The sequence below is a fragment of the Enhydra lutris genome, unplaced genomic scaffold (assembly GCF_002288905.1).
Source record: "Enhydra lutris kenyoni isolate GAN:26980312 unplaced genomic scaffold, ASM228890v2 scaffoldscaffold20, whole genome shotgun sequence".
Classification (NCBI taxonomy): Eukaryota; Metazoa; Chordata; class Mammalia; order Carnivora; family Mustelidae; genus Enhydra; species Enhydra lutris.
In genome coordinates, this window is record NW_019154104.1 from 19,219,506 (window position 1) to 19,245,761 (window position 26,256).

Below are 26,256 nucleotides of genomic sequence, written 5' to 3' on the forward strand. Positions count from 1 at the left end.
TAACATCATCAGTCATCAGGGAAATACAAGTTAAACCATAATGAGATACCCTCTCAGACCCAGTAGAATGGCTGTAGTTAATGAAACAGACAATAGCAAAGGATGCTAAGAACGCAGAGAAACAAGAACCCTCTTAGATTGCCAATGGGAATGTAAAATGGTGCAACCACTTTGGTAAATGGCTCAATAGTTGCTCAAAAGGTTAAACATAAATTTACCATACACCCAGCACTTCCATTCCCAGGTGTCTATCCAAGAGAAACATACCCACTCAGGGACTTGCACAAGTATTCATAGCAGCATTATTCAGTAACCCAAAGGTCTATCAGCTGGTGAATGGATAAACAAAACATGGTATATCCATACAACAGAATATTCTTGGCAATAAAACGAAATGAAGTGATGATCCACGCTACAACATGGATGAACTTTGAAAACATGAGGCTACTTGAGAGACATGAAAGACCACATATTGTATGAATTCCATTTAAATGACATGCCCAGAAAGACAAATCTAGAGAGTCAAAAAGTAGATTAATTGTTGCCTGGAACCTGGGGCAGGAATGAGGATTAATTGCAAACTGGCAAAAGGGAATCTTACTGGGGTAATGACCATGTTCTAAAACTGGGTTATGGTGATGATTGCACAGCTTGGTAAAATTTATTAAAAATCACTGAGTCACACACTGAAAATGGGTAGATTCTTTGTTATGTAAGTACCTCAATTAGGTTATTTGGGAAAAAGAAAAACAATGGTCTTCGACCTTTTGCTAGACTGGGCTGGCTGGCTCTCGCTATTGCAGTGGTGACCCACCTCATCCTGCCTGATATTCTTACATCTGGAGATCTTCCTACTTCTCTAAGCTCTCCCACCTAGATACACAAACCCAGGGCCTTTCTTACAATCTCACTCTTTGGGTGCCGAGGTGGCTCAGTCTGTTGGGCGAACCCTCTTGATTTCGGCTCAGATAGTGATCTTGGGTTGTGGCATCAAGTCCCATGGCAAGCTCTGGAGTAAGCAGAGACTGAGATTCTCTCCCTCTCCCTCTGCCCCTCTGCCTGCTCTCTCTCTGTCTCTCTAATAACAAAACAAATAAAATCTTAAAACAAACAATCTCACTCTTCAGTTTTTTCTTCCCTCTACCCTCAACTCAGTAACAGGAGTACGGATCTGGCTCAGCCCCAGTGTCCACCTTGCCCTGATGCACCCAATTCTAGGGACATTTCTCCAATGCCTGAGATTTACAGGCCTGAAGAAAATCATGCATCCTTGCAAATGTCATCTGTTGAGACACCCCACATGGAGACCATCTCTCCTCTTCCTCCCTCCATGGATCCGTTTGTTCAGGACAGCCCGATTCTTCCACCAGTCCCAGAGTAAAACTACTACCCACTTCTATAGAGGAGAGAACAGCGAAGAAGGAAGATATGGCCTTGGCCAAGAAACCAAAGATCAGAACCCTGTTCTCTCAGACCCAACTACATATACTCAATGACGAATTTCAGAGACAGAAATACCTCAGTCTCCCAGCAGATCCAAGAATTTCCCAATTCCGAACATTAGCTACAAGCACATTAAGACACGGTTCCAGAAACAGAGAATGAAATGTAAGAGGTGCCAGAAACACAATTGGCCAAATAGCAACGGCATGACTCAGGACAGATCAGCAAATACAGAACACCCAGGCTTCTCTTCCTGTCACCAGGGATAACTGATGAACACTTCCAGAACCTTTCCATAGGGAGCAACCATTCCTGCAACAGTCAGACCTGGTGTCCCCAGGCCTGGAACAACGATTCCTGGAACAACCAGCTCCACAACTGTGGAGAAGAATCCCTGCAGCCCCAGATCCAGTTCTAGTCAACTCTGGTCAGTGATGTGGAGTCTATCTTAGAAACGGCTGGGGAAGCTATAGAGTAATACAGCAAACTGCTAAGTACCTTAGCACCCAGCAAAGAATGGATTTATTCTCAAAGGACTCTGAACATACAGCCTGAAGATGAGTGACGATGAGTATATTATTCAATCTCAATTTGGGCACATCTCCTAGGATCTGTCTTTTAGGGTCCTGCATCTCTGCCTTGATATTGTTTCTCACTATGCTGTGTCAACTGAGGGGGTACAAATGGAGTCTAATCAAAGAAGTTTCAGTAGCATTGGCTGCTATGGACAACATAGCATGCCTCTGGCGAAAGATAACTAGATGCAGTGATAATTTGGATATCTTTAGTCTCTAAAATCTAATCTCAAGAATTGGAAGTAAAAACACAAAGGTGTGGGGTGCCTGGGTGGCTCAGTGGGTTAAAGCCTATGCCTTCGGCTTGGGTCGTGATCCCAGGGTCTTGGGATCGAGCCCGCATCAGGCTCTCTGCTCAGCAGGAAGCCTGCTTCCTCCTTTCTCTCTCTGCCTGCCTCCCTGCCTACTTGTGATCTCTGTCAAATAAATAAATAAAATCTTTTTAAAAAAATACTAAGGTGTGTGATGAAGGATTATTTGTATTTTCTGACATTGTGAGGCTTTAGTTGTTAATAACCTCAGTTGTTACAGTGAAGCGTTAAGCTATAATGTGCTTCATGGGTTTCCTCTGCCCCTTGTGTTGTTTTACTATAACTCCTAATTTGTTCATTATTCTAGTATTTGCGGAAAGATGTTTTGTATTTTAATGTATTATGATAATAGTACCAGTTGGCTGGTTGGTTTATAGGTTTAAGTATAAATAAATAAAATACCCACTTCAGGGGCGCCTGGGTGACTCAGTGGGTTAAAGCCTCTGCCTTCTGCTCAGGTCATGATCTCAGGGTCCTGGTATCGAGCCCCACATTGGGCTCTCTGCTCAGCGGGGAGCCTGCTTCCTCCTCTCTCTCTCTCTCTCTGCCTGCCTCTGTGCCTACTTGTGATCTCTGTCTATCAAATAAATAAATAAATAATCTTTAAAAAAATAAAATAAAATAAAATACCCACTTCAAAAGCATTGGGCGTTAACTAATGAATCGCTGAACACTGCATCAAGGACTAATTATGTACTATACAGTAGCTAACTGAACATAATTAAAAAACAAACAAACAAAAAAACCTTGTCCTCAACATTATCATCCCCTCCCCACAATGTACCACCCTCTTTTTCTCCTTCCTGAAAAGTTAGGGACTTAGCTATTTAAATATAAATGTCCCAGGCCCACCCCACACTTACTGAATTTCCACAGGGTGTAAGCCTAGCATTAGTTAAAAACAAAACTTCTGTGAATAATTCTGACGTTGACTCCTTGGCTAAGAACCTCTGCTATAAACTATCTTTCTCACTCTGGTGACCTCTTGCTACAAAGAGAGTGAATTTCCAGAGACAGAAATAAACTCTAGCTAGCCTCCTCATTTCTATTCAGTTGTCTGGTTGACAAGAGTAGTTTGTGGCAAGATTGGTGCCAACATACAACATCAACACCAGGAAACAACAAACCAAAGAAACTGAGTGGGACATTTGGTAACCTCCCCAAGAGGGAGAGCCACTGTAGCGTGCAATGTTTACAATGGTTTTCCCAAAGCAATCACCAAATGTCAACAGAAATGTGTATTAAAGAGATAGTGAAACCTCTTGACAGGTCCTATCTAGTCAATACTGAACCCCAGTTGTCAAATTTTATTTTAATCTTCGCAAGCTTGATTCAAATGCTCACTACACTTTTCTCTTAGTTCATTGTTTCTGGTTTGTTTATTCTTTTAATTTTTTATTTTTTTATTTTATTTTTTTTAAAGATTTTATTTATTTACCTGTTTGTTCTTCACGGACAGCTATTTTAGACCTTACAGAGACCAGCCAACAATATATATTACTTACATATTTACTCATGGATGGGTTGTACTTTAAAAACGAACTTTTTGAGTAACAAATGGATTTGGCCAATACACAAGAAATGTTGTTTAATTAGAGATCACTATAGGCTGCAGTTAAAGACAAAGGGTTACTACCTAAGGGTAAACATTCAATTATGGCATTTTAAACTTGAAGAAAATGCCAATATAAGACAAAAACTATTGTGTCTGGAGCTATCCAGTCCTGTTTCAAATATCTTAAGAGCTCTTGGGACCATGTCTATAAATAAAATAGAAAATGTTTTCTTCACACTACACAGTGAAAGCAATATATATATTTGTAAAAAACAAAAAACAAAACATCCCTACAGTATTTACATAAGAAAGAATTAATAACTACATTAATAATAAAATAAATTGCTAAAAAAAACCTCAAGAGTCAAAGAGATAAATGGGTAAAGAACAAAATAGAATTTTTATAAGAAGAAATATGGGAAAAAAACCTCACATTCACTAATTATAAAAAATGCATATTAAAATATCTTATTAAAACTATTAAATCTACTAAAAATATTAAGTAGCTGACACTTGCAAGGCTCTAGTATACATGTTATACAACTATTTTCAAGAGCCATTGGCTGTATTCCAGGAATCATTAAAAATGTCCTTATTCTGTAACTGAAGTATCCCACTTTGGGAATTTAAGATGATTCTTCTTATTATTTTTTAAGATTTTATTTATTTGAGAGAGAGAAAGTGCACAAACAAGCAGGGGGAGGGGCAGAGGGAGAAGCAGACTCCCCTCTGAGCAGGGCCCCAACATGAGGCTCAATCCCAGGACCCTGAGATCACGACCTGAGCCGAAGCAGACACTTAACCAAGTGAGCCACCCAGGCACCCCATGAGCTCTGTTTAAAAGGAAAGACTAGCAAGGTTAACAGACAAACTACAATAGGATAATGGCTATGACAGAGGCTTGTACAAGATGTTACAGGGGTACATGTGAAGGCAACCACCTTACACAAGTGGAAAAGATACAGAGCTGAGTTCTAAAAAATGAACAAGAATGAATGAGGTGGAGAAGGGGATAAGAAGAGAAAGAAAAGAAACTCTGGCTTTAGAAAACAACACGCATGTGCAAAGGAATGGAGAGGTAAGAGCCTGGCACACTTGCAGAGTTGTAAGAAGCTCCATGTGGAAGAAAAGCAGAGTGTAGGAGAGTGATGGTAATGGTAAGTAATGGTAAGCAGAGGTCAGGCCAGTTCAGGAAGAACATAAAATGTTCTAGATTTTATCCTGAAAGCCATGGGGGAACAGGGTGCACACAACATAGTGAGGTTTATGTTTTTCCATGTCCATCTGGCTAGAAGTTCTATCAGTGCTGTCTGAAATGAAGCAGAGGGGTAAAGAATGGCACTAGAGAACCTTGGGGGAGGGTAATAGAAATTCTGTTCTTCTTTGTATTTGTCAAAACTCAAGCCTACGTAGGCTTAAAATGACTTATGACATGTAAACTATACTTCAAAATTTGATTCAAAAATACAGTAAAATAATTACTCTAGCAGCAGAATGGAGAATGTATCAGAGGGGAATGAGATGGGGAGATGAACGAGGTTGTTTCTGGAATAATCTAGGCAAGAGCTGACAAAGGCTAGGACTGAGGTTGTGAGGAAGTGCAGGACAGTATATTTGAATAATATTAAAAAGGTAGTAAAATCAGTCAACAGAATGACTGAAGATGGAAGGGCAGGACAAAGGAAAAGAGTTAAGGCTGATTTTCAGGTTTCCAGATTGCGCGACTGGGTGATGGTGAGGAGAAAGAACAAGTTTAGTGGAGAATGATAATGAGCTCCAATTTGAATACGCTGAGTGACAGGACACACATCGGGAAGCTGATGGACGCATGCACAGGTCGGGACAGGAGACACAGAGAGGTGAAATCATGGCGGCCGTTGGCGTTAACAACTATGTGAGTTTTATCTGTTAGACCAGGATGAAAGGGAACATTGAAAAATGAAGAGTTAACCTCATGAAATTGTTTGAGTTTTTTTCTCTCATTGTATTGTTATAAAGTTATTTGCATGACAACATTTTTAAAAGCCCATCACTGGCGTAAAGGTAAAAACAACAAACAACAAAAATGAATGGAAAACAAAGGGAGAACTTGGTCAAACAAGTCTTTAACAGAACTTTACCGCCTGAACTGGGGCCTGATGTTTGATCCCTTCCATAGCTGAGGAACCAGTAGCCCAAGGAGGTGGGGAGACCAGGAGGCTCACAGGAACAAGGTTCACGGGGAGCCCCTGCAACTGCCCAGATGAAAAACAGGACTTTTTGAACAAAAGAGATTATTAGGAAAATTCTACAGTTTTGTGATCATGAAGCCATGTAGCTCAGGCATGCTTGGTGTACTTATCAAAACCTAGGGAAAAGATGCACTTGTCACACTTCTGACCACACTTAAAAGATTTTCGAAGGTCAATTACCATTAACTTTTTACTTTCCCCAAATTTACATTTTTTCTAGAGGAAATTTGATACTCACTACAACAGAAAAAAATCAAACAACATAGAAACAAACAAAGCAGGAACACCTTCATTTCCTGAGCACATATTTTCCCATACCGGGTACATTCCAGGCCTTGAAGATGCGTTCTGCAACCTCGCGTCCTGGGGCGGCAGATGGTCAGGCATCTGTGGCTCCGACCCAAAGTCCTTCATCTTCTGAAGCTGTTCTTTCTGCTCCCTGTGAACAAATAAAATTGCCATGGTCCATTAAGGCATGTTTACTCCATTCCTAAGTGACTACAATTGTTATCACAGAACAAAAAAGAGACCTAAAAACCTTGCTCTAAAACCCTCTACAGTGCTCACAGAGCACCTGCAGGGTAACACTCTCTTGCCTTTATACAGCTAACTGACCTGTCACGTACAACCTATAAATGACTACAAAGTATTCAAGGATCTTCATGGGCAGACTCTACAATCTGCCTCATGAGTCTATTCTAAAATATTATCTACTTGTCATGTGTTTCTTTCATTGAACAAAAAGTTCTCCCCTATATTTTTTGTTCAAGACTCTAGACCAGAAGTTGCAAAATGGTGGCCAAATATGGCCTAGAAATTTTTTTGCTTTAATTTGGCTTTCACATCAGTTTTTAAAATCTGAATTAGCTGCCATTATTTACAAAGCAAGATATTTCACATAAAAATTCACATATAAATTCACATTTTAAAGGGGCTTGGTAACAATGGGCCTACGTTTCCTCATGTCAACAATTAACTGCCTGGAGTAGTGGCTGTCCACTTTACATGAAGCAGTCTGCCACATTCCTCACCACACCCCAGTTATACTGGCCCACTTTTACTCATTTTTAGTTACCTGTGTAGTTCTTGTGGGTATTTTAATTACAGGCCCTGCTATGTACAGTGAGAACAAATGTCAGTCTAGACCTTTAAAAATGACATTTCATATTCCTAAAGAGTAATTTTGTAACTCTTTATGCTTTTCTTCAAATCTCTGATCAAATTCTTTTTTTTTTTTAACTTTTCCTTAAAATGCCTACTTTAATCAGGTGTAACATCTACTATAACCTCTTCAGACCTTCTATAATCTTTTCCCTACATTGGGTGTAGTGACTCAAATAGACACAAAATAAGGGTCAATATAGTTTATTTTTTGCCTCATATAAATCATATTATGACTGTACACCAATACAACATAGCTTACATGTATTCAACTATGACAATTCTTACCAATCACCTTCATATATTTTAATTATGTTTATGTTGCCTAGAAAGAGCTTTATAAAAAAAGATGGTGAAGAAGAAGCACCTTTTATCCAGCATTCCATATAAAGCAATAATGGATGACAAGGAAATTTTAAAAAGAAAAGGAAAGAAACCTTGGCAGCTTGCTAACACCAATCAGCTTGGTGTTCTCCATAAACAAAACAGATTTTAGAGCTGGACAGACTGCATTCAAATTCTGGGTTTGCCACTGATTAGCCAAGTGGACTTAACCTCTCTGAGTTTAGTGTCATCTGTGAAGCGAGGATATGGATGCGGATGCGTCTACTTATCTCTGCAAGCCTTTGAGATAAAAGGATCTGAGACAGGAGGACTGGGATAATACATACTAAGTTATTAGCACAGTGCCCCGCACACAGTGGGGGTTAAATTAAAGGTGTCTGTAACTTAAAACTGAACAGTGTAGCAACTAAATGTTCTCTAGCATGTTTTCACACCTTCTTCATGAGTCATCTGGAAGCGTCCAATCTCTCAGAGCGTATCTTCTACAGACAGAAATCTCCTGTGCTGCCCAAGGTACCAGATCTTTCATCTGGACCTACAGGTACTTTTCCTCATTACATTTTTCCAGTCATAAAGCTGCAGTTATAATTTCAACTGGTATAATCCACAAATGTAGACCAGAATTGAAAAATGAAGGAAACATAATACACTGGAATATATCAAAACCTAACCATTACTTTATTTTCTCAAAACACTGTTAATTCCTAAGAAATTACTCAAAGGCTTACAATCTATCAATGACTCCTAAATTCTCCTCTCAGGATACAGTTGGTTTAAGGATTAAATGAATATATACAAAGTATTCAATACAGTTCCAGGCACATAGTAAGCATGCAATGTTAGCTTTTTAATTTTATTTATTTTTATTGCAACTACCTGGGAAGCATTACGTAGATCCCTATACATAGGTGATTGTAAATCAAGAAATCCAAGTTCTAGTCTCCACTTCACAAAGAAAATATTTGATTATGCAGAAACAAGTAACATCCTCAAGTAGAGATATCTGCTTCTAGTTATAAGGAAAGATAAAACACCCCAGAAAGAAAGTATCAATGGTTAGACAAATCTGAGGACACTTTCAGGTAAACCATTCTTGGCTTCAGCAGAGAAAAACCTTACAGCACTTTCCAAAGTTTTATCGAAGATTAGCGAATATGAAGTCTATGAGATATAATACCAAAGAACAAAATGCCTCTGGGAGGGGTGGGGGGAGAAGGTGTTACATATGAGCTCTGTGAAGTCCAGAGCACTGGAAAGTTGAAGTTTGACACTTGAAACATGCACAAGTATACGGTATGTCCGCAACACATCTATAAAAGCCAAGAGTGGCTACCAAATTTTCACATTTCAGGACATAAGCTCACAATTAACACAGTTCCTAAATACATACCCTAACCCTAAAACAGCACTGAACAGCCAGGTTACAAATTAAAATTACAAGATAAGAACTTGAAGCAAAATTATTCCATTCAAATATATCACATCACTTTAAAAGAGCAGTCTGCATGTGGTTTTGACTAAAAGAAATGATCTTAAGTAGTCAACTTACCGAAGCATTTTCAGTTCTTGTGCAGCTTTCAAAATGATTTCGTGCTGCCTCTGACTGAGAACCATTACCCCTCCAAGGCCTTGGTCAGAGTCTAAGTTTGTATCCGACCCCATCATTTCAGAAGAATGATGTGAGGAGGGCATATGTTCCGCCATGGGGGAATGTCTATCCACATCAGATGGGTACCATCTGTCTGACAACCGTTCTCTTTCCCAGTCCATTCTGTCAGGGATATAATCTCTCTTTTCCCGCCATGTATCTCCTCTTTCTGGATACTCTCGGATCCTCAACTCACCCCTATCACGAAAATCTCGATCATACCCATGGTCTCGATTTCTTTCTTCTCTCCATCTATCATCCCGATATCTATCCAAAGGTGGAAGAGGTGGGAGGGGTGGTAAAGGTGGAAGAGATGGAATATCCCGTTCACGAAACTGTGATTCTTGTTCATCCAGTGGTCTCCCATAATCTCTGTCCCACTCATTATCCAAATTTCTATCATACATATCCATGGGTCTTCCAATCCGATCCACATCCCTGTCCAAGTCCCTGTCCATTTCCCTGTTGTAGTCCTCATCCATATCCTGATCTCTCTCCCAATCATCCCACCAAGGGCCTCGTCTATCTCCATCATGAGACCGAGATGGTGGTGCTGAGAACCTGTCCTCTCTGTTATATGGATCTAGTGTTTCTTCTTGATAGTCACGTTCACATTCTCTCCAGTATCTTTCTCTATCCCAATCATCAAGTCTTTCTCGTTCCATTGGAGCATTCCTACCATCTAATGGGAACTCTTCGTGCCCTCTCTCTTCTCCATGGTTCCATGGAGCCCTAGGAGGCTCATCTCGGTGATATGGATACATTTTTTCCCCACCATCTCCTGGTTCTGGTCTAAATGGACCTCTGTCACGAACAAAATCTGGTCTTCCCAGTCCCCTTTCCCTACTGCCAGGCCCTCGAGGCGGTCCCCTCTCCCTACTCCCGGCTCTTCGTGGTGGTACTCTCTCCCTACTCCCAGCCCTTCGAGGTGGTCCTCTCTCCTGACTGCCGGCCCTTCGAGGTAGTCCCCTTTCTCGGCTGCCAGCTCTACCCCTGTCCTGGCTGCCTTGCAGACCACCTGGCACTTTCTCTCGACTGCCTCCTGGCCTCATCAACCCTCTGTCTCGACTGCCTTCTCCTCTATTCATCTTCTCTCGACTGTCTTCTCTTCTACCCATCATCTTATCACGAAAGTCTTCTTGCTTGACCAACCCTGGGCCACGGCTGAGTGCCTGGCCTCGACCTCTATTTACTAGTCCTTTTTCCCGTGTGTCTTCCATCCTGCTTTGCCCAGGACCTCTGTAAGATGAGCTGCTGCCTCGATTGCCTTCTAACCTAGTATCTCTGTTATCTGGCCGAGGCAGCCCCTTCTCTTGGCTGTTTTCTGAATGGGGCAGACCGATACCCAAAGGTTTAAAATCATTATCTGCAGTTAATGACGATGACGTTGTCACTGCTGCTCCTCCCTCCATCCCCCCTGGTTTTGAGGGAAAAGCAGATTGAGAAGGTAGAGGTTTATTTGCAAGGGATACAGGCTGAGTAACAGCTTGGGCTTTGTCCATTTGAGTCTCCATACTTTGAGAATTCTGGTCCCAATCAGAAGGCTCTATGGGCCCTTCCGAGACTTCGCTTTTAGGTGGCTCTTGTTGAGAGTCGCTTAGATTCTCATTTGACTGAGCCGCCTTGGTGTCCTTTACATCTGCAGCAATGGAAAATGTAGCTGACTGCATTTTAAAATTCTTCTGCTGGTTACTATTGGTGTCTGCTAATTGTTCTTTGTTTCCTGAAAGAGGTTCTGCTTGTGACTTAGGTTGCTGCTGATGTTGCTGTCCAAAAGCTGGCTTGGGGCCTTTCCACTGTGGTCCACTTTGTCGAGGACTGAGGGACGTATTGGGGGTAATATAAAACTGAGATGCTGGCCCCCGGGGAATCATTCCCCATTTGCTTTTAGTGCCCTCTGGTGGGTGACCTTCATATCTGGGTCTTGGCCCATCGGGGCGATTTCCTTCAAAACGAGGCCCTTTGGGTCTCGGTCCTTCACACCTTGACCCTAAATCCTCAAATCTTCGAGGACCATCAAATCTACAAGTAAAACAAAAGATATTACTCAAGACAGTAAAGCAGAAAAAAAAAATTCTCCATGTAAGAATATTTAAGGCAATCGTGCCTTAGAATCTGTTTATACAAAAATGACTCTTTCAGTCATTATATAAATCCTGAGGCATCTACCTAGAATCAGTATGCTAAAGTGGCAGTGCTCAGAAGGTCTCAGGACAGGCTTTGGAATTCACGTCAGTATTATTATAATTCACTTCAAAACATCTCCTGCAGCAAGTCACTGATACACTAAATTGTTAAAAAGCAAATATAAACATTGTGACTTAGTAGATGGAAAAGTCCACTCACTTTTTTAATGGGAAAAAAATGCCACAGCTAATTCTGAGCGTACTTTTAGAATTAAAATACAGCCAAAAACTAAATAGGAAACAATTACTATTATAATAAGGGATGATTATAAATATTGTTGGAACTAAGATCATCTGGACTGACAAAAATTCAAAAAGACAGTAGCCAGCTATATCTTAGGAGTGCACCCTGACATTTTAAAGTCTGGACAGGGCCCTAAAAATCTGCTATGGACCTACTTGCTCATTCTGTAAATTTTTAGTGCATATCCCCTGCAAAGCACTATGGTACATCCAAGGGATATACAAATAAAATGTCATCTGTTGCCTTCAAAGGGTTTACAATCGAAGAGAAAGAGGATCTAAGTGTAAGTAAGTGCCCAGAGGTATAATGACAGAAGTCTATCTGCATTTAACAAAGGCAACAGAGGAGGGGATGGTCAGTTCTAGCAGACTAAGGGGGTACAGGCTGCTATGCAATAAAGGCTTTATACAATAGATGATGCTGACATTAAGTCTGGAAAGACAAATTCTCTGAGGCCAGGCTAACAGAGTGTATTGGAAATAAGGGAAATGGGTGGCGAGCGCATCGAAGGTTAAGGAAGCACTGTGAGGAAAGGCAGAGAAACACACAGCAGCATGGCATGTCTGCAAACAGTTCAGCATGGCGGCAGCCAAGAGGAGCCAGAGTAGGTGAGAGCCAGGAAAGGAGTGCAAAGGGAGGGAACGAAGAGACAAGGTAAAGAGTAGGCAAGAATCAATCTCCAGGAGACCTTGTGTGCCTTGTGCAGAGACTACTGGTGCTCCTCCAGTAGTCATTCCCCCTTTCCCTTCAGTAACTAAGCCTCTTCATTTTTAGCTGGACACAAAGCTAACCAAACTAAAGACTGACTCTCCCAAATTCTCCTGCGGCTAGAACTTGTAGCCATGTTCTGGCCAATGGGCTGAGAGTGAAAAATGACTGGTGCATTCTTCTGGTTATACCTTCCTGGGTTATAAGAGGAAGGGCACATCTTCCTCTTCAATATTTCCTTTTTCATGCTGGCCCTGACATGGTGGGGAAGCATCTTGGACCATGCAGATAAGGGCAATACACGAGGGGATGAAAAGTAACAAATTAGAAGGAACCTGGACTCTTGACATTGTACAGCCATCACATAAGTGCTGAGAAAGAATAAACCTCTAATTTATTAAAGTATGTGACTGTGGGTTTGTTACCATAGATGAATTAATTCAGCTGGGTAAGAAGCTGGGAATTACTTAATGAGACTTAGAGCCAACTACAGATGGTCTGATTTTTAAAAGATTGCCCTAGCAGAAAAGTAGCAGATGGATAGGTGGGAAAAGTTTTTTGTAGATTGTTTCTACAATTTGGGTAAATGAAAGTGAAGCCTGTTCTATGGCAGTGACTGACATGAGGATGTAGAGGAGATAAAAGTGAGAGATGTGAAGGAAGGTAAAATGGATCGGATTTTCTAACATGTGAGATTAAAATGATAACAAAAGAATTTAGGATGATTCCAAGGTTTCTGGCTTAGGCCTCAACCGATGGTGATACCTTTCATGCTTTTAATGAGAAAGAATTTTTCTCTTATTTGCTTGGGAAATCAGTGAAAAATAAAAATTTCGGTTTCGGATAAAGCATATATCTCCTATCCCTATCAGGAATAGGCATCAGGTTTTGCTGGTCTAGAAGTCTTTTAGTATCAAAGGGAGGAATGCTCTCATCAGGGGACACAACAATAACTCCATTAAACTCAAGTTGAGACTGCCACCTGGCTACTTTGGGTTCTGATCAAAGGCAAAGAAGGGACTTACTATACTGGCTGGGGGTGACTTGGCCCTGAGCTGCAAGGGGAAATTGGGTTACTACTGCACAATGAGGATAAGGAAGACTATGTCTGCAATGGAGAGCCTCTAGAACACCTCTTAGCACTTCCATGTCCTGTGATTAAAGTCAATTAAAAATTATAGTAACTCAATTCAGACAGGCTTGTCAATAGCCCAGACCCTTCAGGAATGAAGGTTTGGGTCACTCCACCAGGCAAAAAACCAGGACCACCCGAGGTGCATGCTGAGAGCAAAGGGACTATAAAATGGGTAGTGGAAGAAGGAAGTTATAAATACCAACTATAGTTACATGACCAGTTGCAGAAAGAACTGTAATAGTTATGAGTATTTCTTCCTTAATTTGGTATGTTTAAATATATACACATTATTAGTCAAATATTGTTGGTTGATTTTTCTTCCTTATCATCTAACATGAGATGTATAAATAATAGTTAATTTTGTATCTCAAGAGTTTAAATTACAGAGTGTCAAAGAGAGACTGTGAACCAGCTAGAAGAATGAAAATTTCTCCAAGGACAAAAAAGGGACTTTATATCCTCTTCCGGGAAATAGGTAAGAATCTTTTTTCAGTTGTCCAGGGATAAATATTTCATGTCAGATGCAAAAATCTCCCACCCTAATCAGAAACATATAAGGGAACTCTGGGAAGGGTACTACAGCCTAGCCAAACTGACACCACACAGAGTTATCACAAGGAATTTTGATATACATAAATCCATTATAAACAGAAAGGAGACCAATAGCAGATGAGAATTTTGTTTTTAAATTCTGTTAGACAAAGAGCAAACATGAATGGTAACATATGGAGCAAGGAGAAGCTGCAGTTTAGAATGATGGTAGTAGAAGGACATTAAATAAAATGGGGCTGGTTTGCTCACAGAAACTAGAGAGTCAACATTCTCAGATACCATGAAGGACAGAAATAAGACTTGAGGGCTAAAATATGTAAATTAAAATCTATATTCAGAACCATCAAAACAGACTTTCTTTAGGCTGAATGTCCCTAAATTTTTGAATCTGAGGGCCCTCTAACTTTAGCAGACAGTTCTTTGCCCTACCACCTAAAACAAAGCCTGAATTTACTGAATGAGAGCAAGAATATTTGATATGCCCCCCATATGCACACAGAGTTTCCAATTAGCTTGTCTGTGTCCCCCATTCTTAAATATAAATGGATATTTATTTTAATATCTAGATATTTGAGGAATGTCTCTAAAACAAAAGGAAAAGACCAAAGGTAAACAAAGTCCTAAATCTGGAGAAAACAGAGATAATGCAAAAAACACAAGAGAACTTTAAAAAAAAAAAAAACCCAAATAATATCCTCAGAGAGATTCTTAAAGATATTGTAGCTATAAATCAATTTGCTATATATAAAAAAGGATCAGAACCAAAAGAACTACAGAAATTTTTTTAAAAATTATCCAAACAAAATGCAATAAAAGGATTAGTAGTATCTCAAAGTACAACCAAATGAAAGAGAAAAGAGACAAATAAAATCAATCTAGCAGGTCCAAAAGTCTACTAACAAGGAGTTCCAGAAAGAGAAAAACATAAAAGAAGAAAAAAAAAATTAATGAAGAAATACCATAAAAATTTAAGAGTTAAGAGACTCTCATATCCAGACAGAAAGAGCCTAGCTCACTAAGTACCCAGTATAATTAGTAAAACAAAACAAAACAAACTATGAACTTTTAGAATACTGGGGGAAGAGGGGGAGGAGTTTCTGGCAATAGGGAGAAGTCATCTAAAAAGGACAAGAATTAAAAAAAATTAAAAACAATAAAAAGGACAAGAATCACAACAGTACAGCAACTACACTAAGTGACAGAAGAAAATAGAATGATGTTCCTAAAACCTTGAGGAATAATTACGTTCAACTTCAATACTTAAATGGTATTAAACAGTTTGGTACTGGCATAAAAACAGACACACAGATCAATGGAACAGAAGAGAGAGGCCCAAAATAAACCTGCACATATATGGTCAATTACTTCATGACAAAGGAGCCACGAATATAAAATGGAGAAAGGACAGTCTCTTCAATAAATCATCCTGGGAAAATCATCAAACAGCCACATACGAGAGAATGCAACTATGGAGCTATCTCATACTATACACAAAAACTAACTCAAAATGGATTAAAGACTTGAAAGTAAGACCCCAAACCAAAAAACTCCTAGAAAAAAACAAGAGGTAAGCTCCTTGGCGTAGGTCCTGGCAATGATTTTTTTAACCTGACATCAAAAGCAAAAAGCAAAAATAAACAAGTGGGACCACATTAAACTACCAAGCTTCTGTACAGCAAAGAAAACCATCAATGAGGGCACCTGGGTGGCTCACTCAGATAAGCATCTATGGCCTTCAGCTCAGGTCACGATCCCAGGGTCCTGGGATTGAGCCCCACATCGGGCTCCCTGCTCAGCATGAAGCCTACATTCTCCCTCTCCCACTCCCCCTGCTTGTGTTCCCTCTCTTGCTCTGTCAAATAGATTAAAAAAAAAACCTTAAGAAACAGACAAACAAAATGAATACCATCAACAAAAAACAGAAAGGCAACCTACTGATTGGGAGAAAATACTTGCAAATATTATATCTGATAAGGGGCTAACACCCAAAATAAAGAACTCATACAACTCTGGCAAAAATACAGACAATCTGATTAAAAAAAGGGCAGAAGATCTGAACTGATATTCTTCCAAAGAAGATATACAGATGGCCAGTAGGTACATGAAAAGATATTCTACATCTTTTGTATGCATCTTTCCTTCATTAAGGAAGTGCAAATCAAAACCACAATGAGAGGCGCACCTGGGTGGCTCAGTGGGTTAAGTCTCTGCCTTCGGCTCAGGTCATGATCCCGGGGTCCTGGGATAGAGCCCCACATCAGGTTCTCTGCTCAGTGGGGAGCCTCCTTCCCCCCTCTCTCTGCCTGCCTCTCTGACTACTTGTGATCTCTGTCAAATAAATAAATTTAAAAAAACAAAAACAAAAACCACAATGAGATATTACCCTACATCTGTTAGAATGGCTATTTTCAAAAAGACTAGAAATAACAAGTGTTGGCAAGGATATGGAAAAAAGAGAACTCTTGTACACAGTTAGTGGGAATGTAAATGGTGCTGCCACAAGGAAATCAGTATGAAGGTTCCTCAAAAAATTAAAAGTAAAACTACCATATGATACATCAATTCCACTTCTGGGTATTTGTATGTGAAGAAAACAAAAAACTAACTTGAAAAGATACATGCATCCTCATGTTCACTGCAGCATTATTCACAGTAGCCAAAATATGGAAACAACCTCAGTGTCCATCAATGGAAGAATGGATAAAGAACGTGAATACTGAACTGAATATTATTCAGCCATGAAAAAGAATGAAATCTTGCCACTTGTGACAGCATGGATAAACCTCGAGGGCATTACGCTAAGTGAAGTAAGTCAGACCAATACCGTATGAGCTCTCTTACATGTGGAATGTAAAAATAAATAAATCAATAGAAAAAAACCAAGCTCATAGATACAGAGAACAGGCTCGTGGTTGCCAGAGGCAGGTGTGGGGTTAAGGGGGAAATGGGTGAACTAATTTTTTTAGTTTAATTACATCAAAAAATTTTAAATGCTTAACTTCAAATTCTATATCCAAATGATTAATCAAGTGTGAGGTTAGAATAAAAATATTATCACACGGGGCGCCTGGGTGGCTCAGTGGGTTAAGCCGCTGCCTTCGGCTCAGGTCATGATCTCAGGGTCCTGGGATCGAGTCCCACATTGGGCTCTCTGCTCAGCAGGGAGCCTGCTTCCCTCTCTCTCTCTCTCTCTCTGCCTGCCTCTCCGTCTACTTGTGATCTCTCTTTGTCAAATAAATAAATAAAATCTTTAAAAAAAAATATTATCACACACACAAGACTCAGAAAATGTACCTACCTCCAACCCACGATCTCTCAGTAAGCTACTTGGGCATGCACTCTGGGGAAAAAGAGGCACTAAACCACAAACAGGAAGCCATGAGATTCAGTAGAGAGTGAATCCAATCCAGGAGGATAGTCAAGGGAAATGCTGGAGTAACAGCCATACGGCAGATCTTTTGAGCAACCAACCACCCAACCCGCCCAGGTGAAAAGCAAGATGAATAAATTTGGGAAAGCGATCTCCTCAGGAAAAAAAGACCTGGTGCTTTTGAGACGAGGGTTGGAGAATTATTTTAAATATTTTTCAAGAAGACAATTGGAAATTCTAGAAAAGTCATTACACTAAAGAAAATATAATTATAATACACTGCTTACCTCTATAGCAAACCTGGTTTACTTATCTAACAACAGTGATATAAATGTATTAGACAGATGGGGTTGGAGTAGTGTAAGAATTAAATCCTTATCAGACCTGGAAGCAAATATATAACATCTAAAATGTGTAAGTCCAGAAAGCCGGAGCATATTATTTATTGACAGGAAGGTAATTACCAGAAGAAACAGCTAAAGAATTAAAAGATGTCATTAGAATCTAGGCTGGCTGCTTTGCCTGATTTTTCCAAACTGTATGTATGTACCACTTGGATAAAAATATAAAATGAATTTAAGTGGCACAGAGAGATTACCCCTAACCATGAGGAAGAAGGACTTACTCTGAGGCTAGAAGAAGAAAGATGAGGATAGTAAGATAAGGTAAACAGAAGGGCAGGAAGTGAGTTTCACTGGGCCTGAAAGCCTTGATTTTCTCTAGGAGGCAGGAAGCTAAAATAAAGATACAAAGCAAAATAAAAATGTTTGTGGAGACAAAGAAAGCAGCACTAGTGCAGATGGTCTCTGCAAAGTGGTGAAGGCTTGGCATCGTTATTGTCGGGCAAAGGAAAAGGAGCTGACCAGAGACGTGTCAAAGGATACACCACAATGCTTAGGATGGAGGTCACTTATTTACTTATTTACCTATTTATGATACTGTTTCACGGATTGTGATGGTTTAGTTCCTTTTCTTGAAGTTACATTTATTAATTCAAAGTGCCTGGAAAAACACCTGAGATCAATAAAATTGTGTAAAGCCATCGGCTTTGTATTCAATTCAATAATCACTAGTAGTTCACTTAAGTGTTAAGTAAGACTATCCTCCACAAGGTACAAGAGTAAGAACCCTTGTGCATTTGTTACCCAGTTTTATCAACAAATCTGAATACAAATGAACTGCCTTCCTACCCAAACTGTGAACGCCTTCAGAATTTTGTCCATAACCGAGACATTCTGACATAAGCAAGACTGATTGAACACCTGTCAGGACCTGTCAGCTCTAGAAATAAACGGATACATAACTCCAGTTCACAGTCCACGGGATGAATGAGGCAAGTAAACCAACAATTAGAACACAATTTGATCAAATGGGACATGTTGGCCTTGTTCACTGAGGGATCCCCATGGTCTGACTCACTGAAGGATCTCAACACATAATTACTAAAGGGCTCCCTGCCCCTAGGGCAGGAAAAATAGGAAGCAGTAAAGCAAAAACTGACAGGAAAGGGATTCCAGACAAAGAAAAGAGCACGTGTCAAAGCCAGAGGAAAGGAAAAACGAAGCCAGAGAGGCACTAAAAGATGTGCAGATAAGGAAGAAGAGAACACAGTGGCAAGCCTGTAAAAGTTAAGGAACTCATTACTACAAGCATCATGCCCGCACATACAGTATGCAGTTTCCTTAAAGGGGAGGGCGCTTTGCTTTCAGATTAAATTGCTGATCAACAGCGAAGGGTCATCATTTTATTTTTATTTGGGGAGTAAGAAAATGTTAAAGCAACTGAAATCTACTTTCAACACTACACGTAAATGGCAATTATTTATCAGCACTGCACTTTCACATGTTTAAAGCTTGAGGATGTAACAAAATGTTAAGACTATCAAAACCTTTTGTATTTATAAAAGTAAAGAATTCTTAAGCCTTTAGAAGAAATATATTAAGAGATATTCAATTTAAAAGTATGCACAAAAATAAGTCATGTTTACATCAATACAATGAAATGCTATGACCTTTTTAACATATAAAAACATTTGAAATAAAGTACAAACATAGTATATATTCACTGAATACAATCACATAAAAACACATGCATTGCCCATTGATTAGATGAAAAGAAAAACAAATATTTGGCATTTAAATATTTAAAAATTTTTGTACAGTTAGGCATTCCATAAACTTCTAAAAAATAAAAAACCCCAAACTAGGTATGAAACCATTAAAGGTATTTATAAAACTTTATAAAAGATTTGACATAAAAAAATAGACTCCAAATGTTGGTATAAAAACTTAAGAGGTATGCAGGAAAATACATATACCCTTAAACAAGATAACATCTTATTGTCACAACAGTTACATAAACATACTCAAATCAGCTGACCATGGGAATTACAAAATACTCAATACTGGAACCAAATTCCTGTCCTTTTAATTTTCATGTGAGATAATTTTTCAGTTATTTTCTAATATGTACAACCAAGATCCTAAAATCAAAATTCCCCCCAAGAGTAATCTCTATAAACAGGAACAACCATAACAAATGAAAGCAGAGTAAAATTATAGTGTTTATAATCCCTTACTAATCCTAATAAGATAGGTACAGAACAGAAGAGGTCCACAATTCCAACCTGAAAGCCAATCAAAAAGTATGTGTGACAGATCAGAAGCCGAGATATTACAAAGATGGCAATTCTTGTGCAAAATGGTCAAGAGATTCTATGCAATTTTCATCAAAATTCCAGCAGGTTTCTGAAAACTGACAAGCTGATTCTAAGCATTATGTGGGAAAGAGAGAGGACCAAGAATAGACAAGTCAATCTAGATTGGGGGTCAGTAAACTAAGGCCCATGGGGCAAATAAAGTTAAGAATGATTTTTTTTACATTTTTAAAGGTGAAAAATAAAAGGAAGAAAGAAAAATATTTGACAGAAACCAAACGTGGTCTACAAAGCCTAAAAATATTTACCATTTGGCCCTTCACAGAGAAAGTTTGCCAACCTCTGATCTAAAGACACAGAATTGGAGGACTTATACTAAGAGATATCAAGATTTATTAACAAAACTACAGTACTTAAAACAGGATACTGGTGCAAGGATGGACAAATAGAGTCCAGAAATAAATTCCCACATATAGTCATTTGACTCATGATGGAGTTACTACCAACATAGTAAGGAAAAGATGACTTTTTCAATAAATGGCACTGGGGTCAACTACACAGCCATATGAAAAATAATAAACCATGACCCCTACCTCATACCACACATTAACGAACAATCTATTCTATATAGATTGTTGACCTAAAAATAAAAGGTAAAACAATAAAAGACAGAAGATAAAATAGGATAATGTATTTATGGCTTTGTTGTAAACAAAGATTTCTTAAAGTGGGACACAAAAAAGCACCAACCATGAAGGAAAAGATCAACAAATTAGACTATTAAATTAAAATCAATAATGTCTATTAATCAAAAGACACCATTAACTTTTGAGGTTCCTCTGGGTTCACTGGATCCTAATTTTAGAATTGTTTTGTTTTGTTTTTAGACAGTCTAGTATACTCACAACCTATGAGAATGGCTAAAATCAACAACACAAGAAACAAAAGCTGTTGGTGAGGATGTGGAGAAATGGGAACCCTCTTACACCATTGCTGGGAATGCCAGCTGGTACAGCCACTATAGAAAACAGTATGGATGCTCCTCAAAAAGTTAAAAAGAGAACTACCCTTTGATCCATCAATTGCACTACTAGGTATTTACCCCAAGAATACACAAGTACTAATTCAAAAGGATACATGCACCCCCATGTATACAGCAGCATTTTCTACAATAGCCAAATCATGGAAACAGCCCAAGTACCCATTCACTGATGAATGGATAAAGATGTGTGTGGGGAGGGGGTGTGTGTTTGTATATATACATATACATGTGTATGTGTAATGGAATATTAGTCAGCCATAAAAAAGAATGAAATCTTGCCATTTGCAACCATGTGGATGGAGCTGGAAAGCATTATGCTAAGCAAAATGTCAGAGACAGGATTACCAGATGATTTCACTCAATGTGGAATTTAAGAAACAAAACAAATGAGTAAAGGGAAAAAAAAATAGACAAACCAAGAAAGATTTTCTTTTTTAAAGTAGGCTCTACTCCCAACACGGGGCTTGAACTCAACCTTGAGATCAAGAGTCCCATGCTCTACTGGCTGAGCCAGCCAGGTGCCCCCCTCACAAGAAACAGACTCTAACTCTAGAGAAAAAAGTGATGTTACCAGAGAAGAGGTGGGCAGGGCTGGGGATGGGATAAATAGAGGACGGAGATTAGAAAGCGCAGCTGCTGTGATGCGTACCAGGAGTTGCATGGAAGTGTTGGGTCACCATATTGTAGTACCTGAAACACACATTACACTGTATGCTAACTAACTGGAATTGAAATGAACTCTTAAAAAATAAACAGTTCTATTATGAGGATTGCTATTTCATGACTTTTTTCTTATAGGCTTTCCCGAGAACAAAGAGAAAATTTACCTCTTAAAAAAGAATAAAACTTACATTATCATGCGATTACTATATGGGTCCATTATAGCCTTTCATAAATTTAAGACACACTATGGGATCCTAAGTGACTTTCTTCTATATCTTAAATATTCTGCAATTCATTACTCACTCATCATTACTTATCAATTATCCCCAACTATGCCAAAGAAGATTAACATACAAAGGTAATGAAGGAATGATGGATTTGCCTAAAAGATGAAGCAAAGGTGAAAACAGCTGTCACCTCACCCCACTTTGTATTGCCCAAAATATTACACCCTACTTTTAGGCTTCATTGAACACAATTGAGAATTTAGAAATTTTCATTTTCTGACCAGCATGGCAAAGAAAAGTGAGAGAGGAAGCTGTGTCAAAATAAAAAAATAAACACAGAGAGAGAAGCACTCTAGGCTCTAATAAAGCTGTGAAACCAATCATAAAAGTGAAATCTCCAACTGTTAAGTCCTCAGATGACAGTACCCTAGATTAATATTCTCAAGCTCAAGATTCGATGAGTGAACAATAGATTTCTAAGGACAGAAAGGAAATGTACTGTCATCCGCTTAGTCATTAAACTGGAAGGATGTCATCACATAGTAATTTGTGCCAAGAACCTGGACCATTTTGCTTTGCCAGGAGAATGTGTGACAGGATTATTTCATCTTTTATGTTTACGTTTATGTGCCAAAATTTACTTGAGGCAGAGCTCTACGCTTGTAAAATATTTATAAAAATTCCTATAAGTTGTTCTTCACTATCCCTTTGTTACTTCTGTAAGTTATTTGTAAAATTCCTTTAAAATGTTAAAAGGGTCCGCTGGATCAATATGACACTTTTTCAGTACAGTGAGGATGAGAAAGACAAAGGGCTGTAGAGTGAGAAACAGTTGAGACAATCTAGACACAGAATGATATCTAGCATACATTAGGAATTCCTACAAATCAGTAAGAAAAATACATAACCCAATAGGAAAACTGGGAAAAGACCTCAATCAGCATTTCATAAGAGAGGAAATTCAACTTAACAATAATCAAATGGAAAGACAAGTTAACCTCATTTGTAATCAGGGAAATACAAATTAAAGCCATACCACAACACCACTAGATGTCCACCAAGATTGCTAAGATTTAAAAATTTAACAATACCAAGTGTTGATGAGGATGCAAAAAACCCGCTGGTGAGAATGTACATGGATACAATCATTTCAGAAAACTGTTTGACAGTATCTATCCAAGCAGAACCATACCTACCCCCTAATGCAGCAATTCCTATCGCTGGTACATTTCTAAACAAAATACACACACACACACACACACACACACACACACACACCCCTAAAGGGACACATACAGCACAAAAAGACACAAAGCAGTGCTTTTCCTAATAACCAAAAGCTTAAATGATCATCACTATTAGACTAGATAAACAGATTGTGGTATAGTCACAAAACAAAATACTGTAGAGAAATGGGAATGAACACACCAGGGATGAATCTCACAATAACATAATGTCAAATGAAAGATGCCAGACTCAAAAAGAGTACACACAGTAGGATTCCATTTATATAAACTTCAAAAACGGGCAAAACTAATCTATGATATAAAAAGTTGGTCTAGTGGTTATCTTTGGGGTGACGGAAAATGGGAAGGGGCATGAGGATACTACTCAGACACTAGTTATCTTCATGTCTTGATCTCAGTCGTGATAACACAAGTGTGTTTACTTTGTGAAAATTCACTAAGTTATGCACTCAGGATTGTGCATATCTCTGTATGTCACCCTTTAATAAATAAATCTTATGACTGAAAAATAAAGGGTTCTGGGAAACCAACATCCACTGACCTAACAGTTTTAGAGCAGTGGTAGTCTTCTAGAAGACCTGATGAATCAAATGATACACATACATACACACAAATTTAAAACAGCTGCCCCAGATGCTCCAGTATGGAATTTACACATGATGCAGTTCTACCACTGGACTTCTTGGAAACCTTCACAGTTTTTAGAAAGCAGCGTAAATCTGGATTTTGCAAAAACTCAAAGTCATTTACATTACTTTATTTTGATAGTGTGTTATTGGTAAGTTAGTTATCTGTGTTCTCCATTCTTGTTTCTCTACCCAGCTTTCACAGGTTTCCTTGACAGTGTGGATTATTCCTACCTCAGTCTCTTTCATTCACTTACCAGCTTCCCACTGATTTTTTTTTTTGTAACCTAGGTACACAGGAGGAAAAAGAACCATGCCTAGGCAACAGTCACAAATTAAACGTGATATGAGCTAAGTGAGCAAAAGAACTAGAAAGATAAGAGAAATGGAAATGACATAAGCTAGACTGGGGAAAGGTTTTAGAAACAGGGTAGATAATGTGAGCAGGATCCAATTCAAAAACCAAAAAAAGCCATCCTTATCAAAGTTGCAGGTGAAAAAGCTGGAGAGGAACATGTAAAAGCAATATAATCAACATTTATTAAGATTGCAGCAGACCAGAAAGTTGGCCCAAACCTAACTAGATGAAATGTAAAATAAAGTCTTAGAAAAAGAGAAAAACAAAACAAAAACAACTATACAAGTTTGGGATGAGAGAGGCTTGCCCTAGTAACGGCTAATGTGAAAAAGACCAGGGAAGCCAAACTGATGTTTTGTTCAGCTACACAAGTACGTTATTTATAACAAAGCTGGTAACAGGCTCTACGGTTCCCTGCATCTGAAGTAAGTGTTCATTCTGAAGGAGACTGACAAATTCAAGGCCCTTCGCGAGATAAGGAGCAATGTAGCAGGAGGAGGCCAGACCCAATGTTAGTGTGAAAAGAAAAGAAGAATCTGAGTTTCTGCGATGGCAGAGAAGAGCAGGTAAGGCCTGATGGGGGAGACAGGAGAGCGGTGTCTAAAGAACCGCAGGGACATGCTATAGATGGGGATAGGATAATTATCTATTGTACCATAGAGCCAGATCTAGAATCAACAGGCAGAAGTGACAGCAACACATTTAGGCACAACTTTCCAGAAAACTGTCAATACCTTATTATACTGGTATTCCTTATCGCAGTGCCAATGTTTAAGAAGAGGCCATCAACTACTTGTCACAGGAAGTAAAATGAACTCAAAAGTGGATCGGGGCACCTGGGTGGTACAGTTGGTTGAGTGTTTGACTCTTGGTTTCGGCTCAGGTTATGATCTCAGGGTCATGAGGTTGAGTCCCACACTGGACTCCACGCTCAGTACTGAGTCTGCTTGGGACCCTCCCTCCCTCTCCTTCTACACACAACCCCACACCACTGGCACAGGCTCATTCTCTCTCCCTCAAAAAAAAAAAAAAAAAAAAAAAAATCTTTAAAAGGGGGGGGCGATCAGAAGGCCTTGGATTCTAATTCCATCTTAATCATTTACTAGCAACGTCATCTGGGGCAATTTATTTAGAATCTCTCCAAATCTTAACTTCCCTTATATGTTTACTTCATGAGATCACAGAGAAATAATAAGAGAATATGTGCAAGACCCAGGATGACAACCTAAAATGCAACACAAATATCAATTGCTATAGACGGGATATTGTGCTAGATAATTGCTAAGATCTGCCTAGAAGTGAAATTATTAGCTGTACCTTATGGTAAGAAAAAAACTTAAAATAGGTCCTAAATTTACAACAAGATTTGTTGGGCAAAAGACAGAAAACATTAATATGATAGGGAAAAAAGGGAGCAGGAAATCTCTGTTTCTTAAGGTGTTAAGAATAATGTACTTTTCTGACAGCAAATTCATTACCAGATCCAAAAGGCAATGCTTAATCTAAGAGGTAAGTGGGAATTCTAATAAAAAAGTTACACATACCAAGTAAATCAAGACTACAAAATGTACTTGTAATCACTGACAGTATGAATATCACTGAATCATGGCATTAAATACAGCAGTTAACTAGTGCTTTTGCTCTGGGAGCCCCCTGGACTCTGCTCCCACTGGGTGTGGACTCAGGCTCTACTCTCCCAGTTACATGATGCTGAGCAAGTTACTCAACCTCTCAGGCCCAGTCTCTAAAGGGTAAACACAGGGTATGAGCCTGCCTCGTTTACAGGTTGCTGAGAAGACTCTACGAGATAACATAATGCATGTAAAGCCTCTGGCAAGTCTTCTGGCACCCAGAGGAATTCATGTTAATTATGTGTTAACCACAGAGGCAGATCTAGAATCAACAGGTAGAGGTTACAGCAACACATTTAGGTTCAATGCAAGAAACAAGTTTTCTAGAGAACTGTCAACCCC

At 39.1% G+C, this 26,256-nt stretch overlaps 1 protein-coding gene and 1 pseudogene across 1 annotated transcript in view; one reads left to right on the forward strand and one right to left on the reverse strand.

The window, feature by feature from the left end:
* The window catches only part of LOC111148478 (YLP motif containing 1), a 77,650-nt gene that overhangs the window by 36,536 nt on the left and 14,858 nt on the right, over positions 1–26,256 (reverse strand). Inside the window, 2 exon segments of the mRNA XM_022505050.1 lie at positions 6,434–6,554; positions 9,171–11,291. Coding sequence (XP_022360758.1) covers positions 6,434–6,554; positions 9,171–11,291 — 2,242 coding nt within the window.
* Positions 158–2,008, forward strand: LOC111148717 (annotated as a pseudogene).